This window comes from Ascaphus truei, chromosome 16, assembly GCF_040206685.1.
Source record: "Ascaphus truei isolate aAscTru1 chromosome 16, aAscTru1.hap1, whole genome shotgun sequence".
Classification (NCBI taxonomy): Eukaryota; Metazoa; Chordata; class Amphibia; order Anura; family Ascaphidae; genus Ascaphus; species Ascaphus truei.
This window is the reverse complement of record NC_134498.1, coordinates 37,304,808-37,313,629: the sequence shown is the minus strand read 5'-3', so window position 1 is coordinate 37,313,629 and position 8,822 is coordinate 37,304,808. Positions and strand designations below refer to the sequence as shown.

At 55.6% G+C, this 8,822-nt stretch overlaps 1 protein-coding gene and 1 long non-coding RNA gene across 12 annotated transcripts in view; one reads left to right on the top strand and one right to left on the bottom strand.

Moving 5' to 3' along the window:
• Positions 1-106: 106 nt before the first annotated feature.
• On the bottom strand, positions 107-7,302 carry LOC142467475 (uncharacterized). Its single transcript, XR_012788400.1, has 3 exons — positions 6,663-7,302; positions 1,768-1,885; positions 107-1,696 (listed from the first exon to the last, which is right to left on the bottom strand). It is a non-coding gene; the product is annotated as an uncharacterized LOC142467475 (long non-coding RNA).
• MAP7D3 (MAP7 domain containing 3) overlaps positions 6,736-8,822 on the top strand; it is a 43,108-nt gene continuing 41,021 nt past the window's right edge. For all 11 annotated transcript variants that reach the window (XM_075573211.1, XM_075573210.1, XM_075573207.1 and 8 more), the window contains exon 1: positions 6,736-6,893. In XM_075573211.1, coding sequence (XP_075429326.1) covers positions 6,845-6,893 — 49 coding nt within the window. In that variant the 5' untranslated portion in view covers positions 6,736-6,844. The remainder of the gene's footprint in view (positions 6,894-8,822) is intronic.

Genomic DNA, 8,822 nt, shown 5'->3' with positions numbered 1-8,822 from the left:
CTAAACTGTCCATGTGCGGAACCTTGGTGCTGTCCTTCACTGTGACTTGACCCTTAAACATCAGGTGTCAGCCGTGATCAAATCTTCATTCTTCCACCTAAAGAACATAGGCAGGATTAAGCACTTGATTTACCCTGAGGATCTTACAACACTTGTCCATGACCGGCTTTCTATATTATTACGGTTTTATCCAGTGAATTAAGTTCCCTGTCCACTGCTAACCCGTTAAAAACACATAGCACAACATCACATAGATACCTTTATGCACACTGAAAAAGATTGAAATTTGTGAGTACAAATTTCATTGGATTTGGGAAGGAGGCATTATCTTACAATCACCAGACATATTGCACCATTGTAAGTATGTTTGATTCCACATATACCTGCGCTCCCCTCCTACCTTGACGACTGTTAACTAACCAGACCCGTTCTTGCCACATGACACCTGTTCTCTGATCTCTACAATGGCTGCCTGTAAAATGGCAAATTTATTTAAAGATTAGCTTGTTGACATTCAAAGCCCTACAAGACCAGGGTCCCAGCTATCTGAGAGCTTCTAGTTCCCTACACTCCAGTTCGCTCACTTCCATCTGCAGATGAAGGACTCCTAAGGCCACGTTCATACTTAGCAAGACGGCGCATGCGAACAAAAGGCCATACCTCTATGAGGCAGGCCATAGAGTGCGCGATTGCCGGGCAGACAAAATAATTGTATTTTGTTGCGCGACGGCCGGGTCACATTACTAGTTCAGCCAATGAGGATGAACCATCTCCGTGATGTCACGGCCATGCCTCCCTGTCGCGTCTCCCCCTAAGCCACAAATCGCCTCTGTGGCAGGCGCGCACGGCGTCATGTGCTCTGTCGTGCGCGCTTAGTATAGCCTCAGCCTAACAGTTTCCAGAATCTCTGGGGCCAGAGCTTTCAGCCACGCTGCTCCCACTCTTTGGAACAATCTGCATGCATACAGTTTGAGAGGCCCCCTCTCTGGATATCTATAAAACAGCCCCAAGACCTACCTGTTTATCCAGGCATTTAATTAATGAACCACAACCTGTCCGGCATTTAATAGCTTCAGTACTGTCCCATCCTGTACTGCTGAGGTACGCAAAACATCCTGCGCTGCGCCCCCCGCCTGCTATCCCCGTGTCGCACCCCCCTCTTACCTCTGAGGCTGCGGCCCCGCTAGCGCTGAGCGCGCTGGCGCTCAAAGCATGCGTGACGGGTGTCCTGCGTCTGCTCGCGCGCGGGGTGAGGGGGGGAGGCATTGCCGAATATTGAGCGAGCGGGAAAGTATAACATTTTTATTTACCTAAGCGCATTGCGTGTGCACGCGCATACCCGCGTGCGCATCGCATGAGTCACCTCGCCAAGCACCGCCCGCTCAGCGCTGGCGGGGCCACAGCCTAATGCAGCATCGAATAATGCCGCAGAGTCACGTGATCCGCGGCGTCTCCATGGCACTGGGCGTCATTTGATGCCATGGAGACGCGTGAACTGAAGTCGGGTACGTGAGTTACAGAGGCCTCGTGCTCTCAGCCGCTGCGCCCACCCAAAAAACGTCTTGCACCCCCCAGTTTGCGCACCCATGCTGTATTGTATCTTACCTTGTGTTTGGTCTCTTTTATAACCTTAAATGTTTTCTTCTTTTTCCCTTTTTGTAACTGTGAAGCTTTAAGTCCCATCGGGAGAAAAGCGCTACATAAATAAAGATATTATTATTATAAGTCGCGGCTTCCTCAACCGCGTGTCGCGGGTGATTGACTTACCAGGAAAACCCGGCAGCATCTACGGAGGTATCTCGGGACGTAGCGGGTCCCCGGAGCTGAAATTAACGCGATTCCATTTTGGGGACCTCCTGCTTCATAAATCAGCCAAAAAGTGGCCCTAGGAAAGAATGCTACCTTCAATAATAAGAAAATAATATTATAATCAGTGTTCGACAAACCTATACATTTGCATGCCCCGGGCGAGTGGATTTAACATCGTGGCGAGCTCCTATTGGCCCAAGCAGCACACGTGTGGTACTAGGTGGCGAGTAGATTTTTTGGTGATTTGTCGACCACTGATTATAATATAGTCATTTATAAACAGAAGTAAATTATAGTATAGTAATAAATTATACATATGATGGTGTGATCAATATAATCATGTTATAAATAAAGCATAACTTATAATATAGCAGCAATATATAACTATAACATTACACATCAAATAAATAATCATATGATAAATTACAATATAAGAACAAGTTATAGATATAATAACGTTGTAAATAAAATAATATTCTAATAACGTTAAAAATAAAACAATGCTATAAATAAAATACATTATCTTATACTATATTAGTGAAAGCACTGTATGTTTGCCTGCCTGCCTGCATGCATGCCAGCCTGCCTGCCTGCCTGGATGTCCGGTGTCCCTAGGGGAAATCTCATTGGTCCCTTGGCCCGCCCCCGCACACCTCTCATTGGCCTGAGGCGGAGTGACGGGCCAAAGGACACACAGGGACACACACACACACAGGGACACACACACACAGGGACACACACACACACACACACACACACAGGGACACACACACACAGGGACACACACACACAGGGACACACACGGACACACACACACACACACACACACACACGGGGCTCACAGTGTTAGCAGCACCCGCGCGCACCTCCTCCTCTCCCCGTGTCTCCCGCGCTTTCACACCGACCCCCCCCCTCCCCCGGCGCCGCTACAGTCAGCGGGACACACACACACACTATTATTAGCCCTTCAGCGCCCCCCCCCCCCCCCCACCCAGTGTCAGCGGCCGTGCGAGACCCCCCCTCTATATCTCCCACCTCTCCCCCCCCACACATATACATGCCCCCCCCTCCCCGGCGGGGGAACAGCCAGTGGCCAGGCAGGCTGCCTCGCGGCGCCGAGTGCCCAAGATGGTGGCGCCCGGGACACAGCGGGGGAGCGGCCACAACACGCTGCCTCCCGCCTCAGATCCACGTGGGACCTGCCGGATGGGTGAGTGAGCGGCCTTCACCTCCCCTCCACCCCCCCTTCACCTCCCCTCCACCCCCCCTCCCCTCCAGTGTCAGTGTCTCCCCGATACCCCCCCCCCCCCCCCGGCGCCGCTACAGTCAGCGGGGGAGCGAGCGAGCGCCCGGGACACAGCGGGAGAGCGGCCACAACACGCTGCCTCCCGTGAAAGCACTGTATGTTTGCCTGCCTGCCTGGATGTCCGGTGTCCCTAGGGGAAATCTCATTGGTCCCTTGGCCCGCCCCCGCACACCTCTCATTGGCCTGAGGCGGAGTGACGGGCCAAAGGACACACAGGGACACACACACACACAGGGACACACACACACAGGGACACACACACACACACACACACACACACACACACACACACACACACACACACACACACACACACACAGGGACACACACACACAGGGACACACACACGGGGACACACACACACACACACGGGGCTCACAGTGTTAGCAGCACCCGCGCGCACCTCCTCCTCTCCCCGTGTCTCCCGCGCTTTCACACCGACCCCCCCCTCCCCCGGCGCCGCTACAGTCAGCGGGACACACACACACACTATTATTAGCCCTTCAGCGCCCCCCCCCCCCCCACCCAGTGTCAGCGGCCGTGCGAGACCCCCCCTCTATATCTCCCACCTCTCCCCCCCCACACATATACATGCCCCCCCCTCCCCGGCGGGGGAACAGCCAGTGGCCAGGCAGGCTGCCTCGCGGCGCCGAGTGCCCAAGATGGTGGCGCCCGGGACACAGCGGGGGAGCGGCCACAACACGCTGCCTCCCGCCTCAGATCCACGTGGGACCTGCCGGATGGGTGAGTGAGCGGCCTTCACCTCCCCTCCACCCCCCCTTCACCTCCCCTCCACCCCCCCTCCCCTCCAGTGTCAGTGTCTCCCCGATACCCCCCCCCCCCCGGCGCCGCTACAGTCAGCGGGGGAGCGAGCGAGCGCCCGGGACACAGCGGGAGAGCGGCCACAACACGCTGCCTCCCGCCTCAGATCCACGTGGGACCTGCCGGACGGGTGAGTGAGCGGCCTTCACCTCCCCTCACCCACACCTCACCCCCCATCACCTCCCCTCACCCCCTTTCACCTCCCCTCACTCCACTTCTCCCTTCCACCCCCCTTCACCTCCCCATTTACCTCCCCCCCTCCACCTCCCCTCCATCCCCCCCTTCATCACCCCCCCCCTTCACCTCCCCTCCACCCCCCCCTTCACCTCCCTTCCACCCCCCCCTTCACCTCCCTTCCACCCCCCCCTTCACCTCCCTTCCACCCCCCCCTTCACCTCCCTTCTACCCCCCCCCCCTTCCACTCCCCCCCCTTCACCTCCCCTCCACCTCCCCTCCACCCCCCCACCTTCACCTCCCCTCCACCTCCCCTCCACCCCCCCTTCCCACTGCCTCCCCCCCCTTCACACCGCCTCCCCCCCCCCTTCACACCGCCTCCCCCCCCTTCCCACCGCCTCCCCCCCCTTCCCACCGCCTCCCCTCCACCTTCCCACCGCCTCCCCCCCCTTCCCACCGCCTCCCCCCTTCCCCCCCTTCCCACCGCCTCCCCCCCCCCTTCCCACCGCCTCCCAGCCCCCCTTCCCACCCCTTCCCACCGCCTCCCCCACCCCTTCCCACCGCCTCCCCCCACCCCTTCCCACCGCCTCCCCCCCTTCCCAGCGCCTCCCCCCCTTCCCACCGCCTCCCCCCCTTCACACCGCCTCCCCCCCCTTCCCACCGCCTCCCACCCCCCCTTCCCACCGCCTCCCACCCCCCCTTCCCACCACCTCCCCCCCCTTCCCACCGCCTCCCACCCCCCTTCCCACCCCCCGCCATCCCACCGCCTCCCACCCCCGCCTTCCCACCTCCTCCCACCCCCCGCCTTCCCACCGCATCCCACCCCCCGCCTTCCCTCCGCCTCCCCCTTCCCACCTCCCCCCCCTTCCCACCACCTCCCCCCCCTTTCCACCACCTCCCCCCCTTCCCACCACCTCCCCCCCTTCCCACCACCTCCACCCTCCCCCCTTCCCACCACCTCCCCCCTCCTCCCCCTTCCCACCACCTTCCCCTTCCCACCACCTTCCCCCTCCTCCCCCTTCCCACCACCTTCCCCCTCCTCCCCCTTCCACCACATCCCCCCTTCTCTCCCTTTCCACCACCTTCCCCCTCCTCCTCCTTCCCACCACCTCCCCCCTTCCCACCACCTCCCCCCTTCTCCCCCTTCCCACCACCTCCCCCCTTCTCCCCCTTTCCACCACCTCCCCCCTCCTCCCCCTTTCCACCACCTCCCCCCTCCTCCCCCTTCCCACCACTTCTCCCCTCCCCCCCCCGCTCCCCTTCCCCCCCCGCTCCCCTTCCCCCCCTCCGCTCCCCTTTCCACCCCCCCCCTCCGCTCCTCTTCCCCCCCCCCTCCACCTCTTTTTCCCCTTTCCCCTCCCACCCCCTCCCACACTTCCACCCCCTCCTCTAACCCTTCCCCCCCCTCCTCTAACCCTTCCCCCCCCTCCTCTAACCCTTCCCCCCCTCCTCTAACCCTTCCCCCCCCTCCTCTAACCCTCCCCCCCCCTCCTCTAACCCTTCCCCCCCCTCCTCTAACCCTTCCCCCCCCTCCTCTAACCCTTCCCCCCCCTCCTCTAACCCTTCCCCCCCCTCCTCTAACCCTTCCCCCCCTCCTCTAACCCTTCCCCCCTCCTCCACCCCTTGCCCCCCTCCTCCACCCCTTGCCCCCCTCCTCCACCCCCTCCTCCCCTTCCCGCCGTCCTTCGCCTTCATGCCCGCCTTACCGCCTCCCCACCCCACCTCTGCCTTTCACCCGCCCTTACTCCGGCCGCCTCTGCCTTTCACCCACCGCCTCACAGCCGCTGCACGCACTCAACAGACACCCGCCACACACCTGCCGCCACACACACCTGCTGCCTCCCGCCCCTACGCACCGACATCACTGACCCACCGCCTCACACCCTAGCAGGACCCCCCACTCACAGACAGCACTCACAACCCACGCGCCAGACGCCGCCTCACACTCTTGCAGGACCCCCACTCACAGACAGCACTCACAACCCACGCGCCACCCGCCGCCTCACACCCTAGCAGGACCCCCACTCACAGACAGCACTCACAACCCACGCACCACCCGCCGCCTCATACCCTAGCAGGACCCCCACTCGCACACAGCACTCACAACCCACGCGCCACCCGCCGCCTCACACCCTAGCAGGACACACGACTCAGATTTTTACATCACTTATGGCACCAAAATATACATTGTACTGTGGTGTGGTTACAATAAACCATTTTTATACAACATCGTATTACATTTTCTTCCATCTTTCTTTTCAATATTATTATCCAACCTTTACAACAAACAGTCACCTATTGTTCCACGATTTATAAATAATACTACCTATTACGCATTTACATCCCGGGCAACGCCGGGTCTCTCAGCTAGTAGTATATAAACAAGATATAAATGTAACATTATACATAACATACATTACAACACCATATAATGAAGATATATATAGTTATAATATATATAGTTAAAAAATTATGTTGGTACATCCCATCATGTACAAGCAGAGCACTACACTTTTGAGCCCCCCTCTCCCTGGCTACAATATAGTGGTACCGAGGATGGGTTACAAGGCCTCAACCCATCAATGAAGGGGTTACACGAGACGCCCAGTGATTTCTCCCTAGCAACAGCAGGCAGCGGTTTGGCGCGTGATTCCCGCCGGCTGGGCGCGCGCTCGGAGCCTGCGCAGTACAGCGACAGTAGTGAGCGGCAACACCGGGGAGGGTGCCGGAAAGATGGCGGCGGACGGCAGCGGGAAGCTGAAGGGACTGCGGGAGCAGATGGGTAAGAGATTCCCCCCCACACGGAGGAGAAGGTTGTTTTTGTTGCCCGCCCGGCTCCCGGTAAGGGGCGGCAGTAGGAAAGGGGGGTGGGAAGAAACCGTTATGGGTATGTGAAGGAGTAGGGCGGATGTGGCCTGTCATGGAGGGAGGATACAGAAGGCGGCTGCAGTGGTGACCCTGAGGAGGAGGCCGTTGCTGCCCGTCAGGGGGACCCTCCCGGTACATGACAACGTGTCACCCCCACCCCGCAGGAGTGTCAACCCCTCTGCAGGCCCCATACAGCAGTTACTTTACCTCAGGAGCGCAGGGAGTATGTTGTAGGAGGCGGTGTACTGTATATATACATACAATATCAGTAACATACATTACCAGCATGTATAAAACTGGGGAGGGGTTCCCCCTACTTCCAAATCCAGCCCCCCCCCCTCCATCAGCCCCCCCCCCTCCATCAGCCCCCCCCCCTCCATCAGCCCCCCGCTTCCAGCCACCCCCCCCCCCTTTCAGCCACCCCATGTTTTACACTAATTCCTTCTGTGCAAAAGGATGCTGCCTGCCCCCGTATCATTGAAATAATGTCAGTAACCGGATAAAGTATTCATTCTATTGTGACATGAGAGTGCTTTGGACACCCTCACTTCTGTAGACGTCACTTGTGTTTTTATTTCCTTCGTTATCAGAGAGGGAGCGCCCACAAATAATACCCTGACAGATAATCATTACATTTCTGTGATTGGTCATCTGCTGGGTTTCTCAAGTCCTTTGTCAACCACATGTAATCAATATATGTCACAATATGCTGTTAATCTGTTTCTGTGCGTGAGAGGATTTGTAGTGTGGTATTTTATTTTATCCAGCTCCTCTGGTATCCTGGGGTGGGAACTGCCAGGCACAGTATGTTACAGCTGCCAAATGTCTGTAGGTTGAATAGTAGATTCATTTTTTTGTGTTTGTTTTTAAGTTTAAAGAGTGATTATTATTTGTATAATTAAGCTGCTTGCTGTGTTTCAGGCCTATGAATACGTTTTCTTTTTTTTTTAAATGTTTTAATTTTTTTTATTGAACCTGACTCATTTCCAGCGTCTCTCAAATTAGGATTATGTCATTAATGGTCATTTGATCCGGGAACACCACAATTCTACATTTGTGACAACTATTATAAGGGTTAAGCTTTTATTAAAAATAAAATATTTGCCCCTTTACTGCGGTGAGGTTTGCAGCGCACTGGGGTTATTAATTTAACTGTGGTAGTTAGTAACTATTGGGGCACTGTCGCACAGAAACGCCTGTTCACTGGCACTATCGCAGGTTAATAACCTCCATTATCTTCAAGCCCATTGGGAATTGAAAGAAGTTTAGGGTACCTTTTTTTTTTTTACCAGCACTTCAATGCCTAATTGTTTATTTCTGAAGACTAATTCAAACATATGATGGTACTATAATGTTTTACAAATGTCCAAGTTGTTCCTGGGGGTAACGTTTCCGGGTAATCACAGACTTGGACTTCCTTGTGATGGCTGCATCTGGTGGTTGGTTATGTATGTATGTATGTACTGTACTGTTCTACTCAGATAAGGAACAGAAGTTATCCCTGATACAAATCCTTTGCAATGTGATCAGCACTGTTAGTGCCAAAGTAGGCCTGAAAAGATCTAATTCCCATAGCTTTTTAGCTGAAGTACTTTTAAGAGGTGTGGTTACCATCTGTACAGTCCTTATGTGTGTTAGCCCTATTTTGTGCCTTTTGTACAGGAGTTTCATTGTGCTTGTATTGTTCTGGTAGAGTGTCTAACGCCTTAAATTGATGTAAATATTGTAATTATTGTGATACTACTGTCAGTCACCCATGTGAGTCAATGACGTTTTAAGGACAATCTGTTTAAGATGCTGCGTCTGAGATCAGATGCATTTTAAAGAACCCCAACTCTAAATT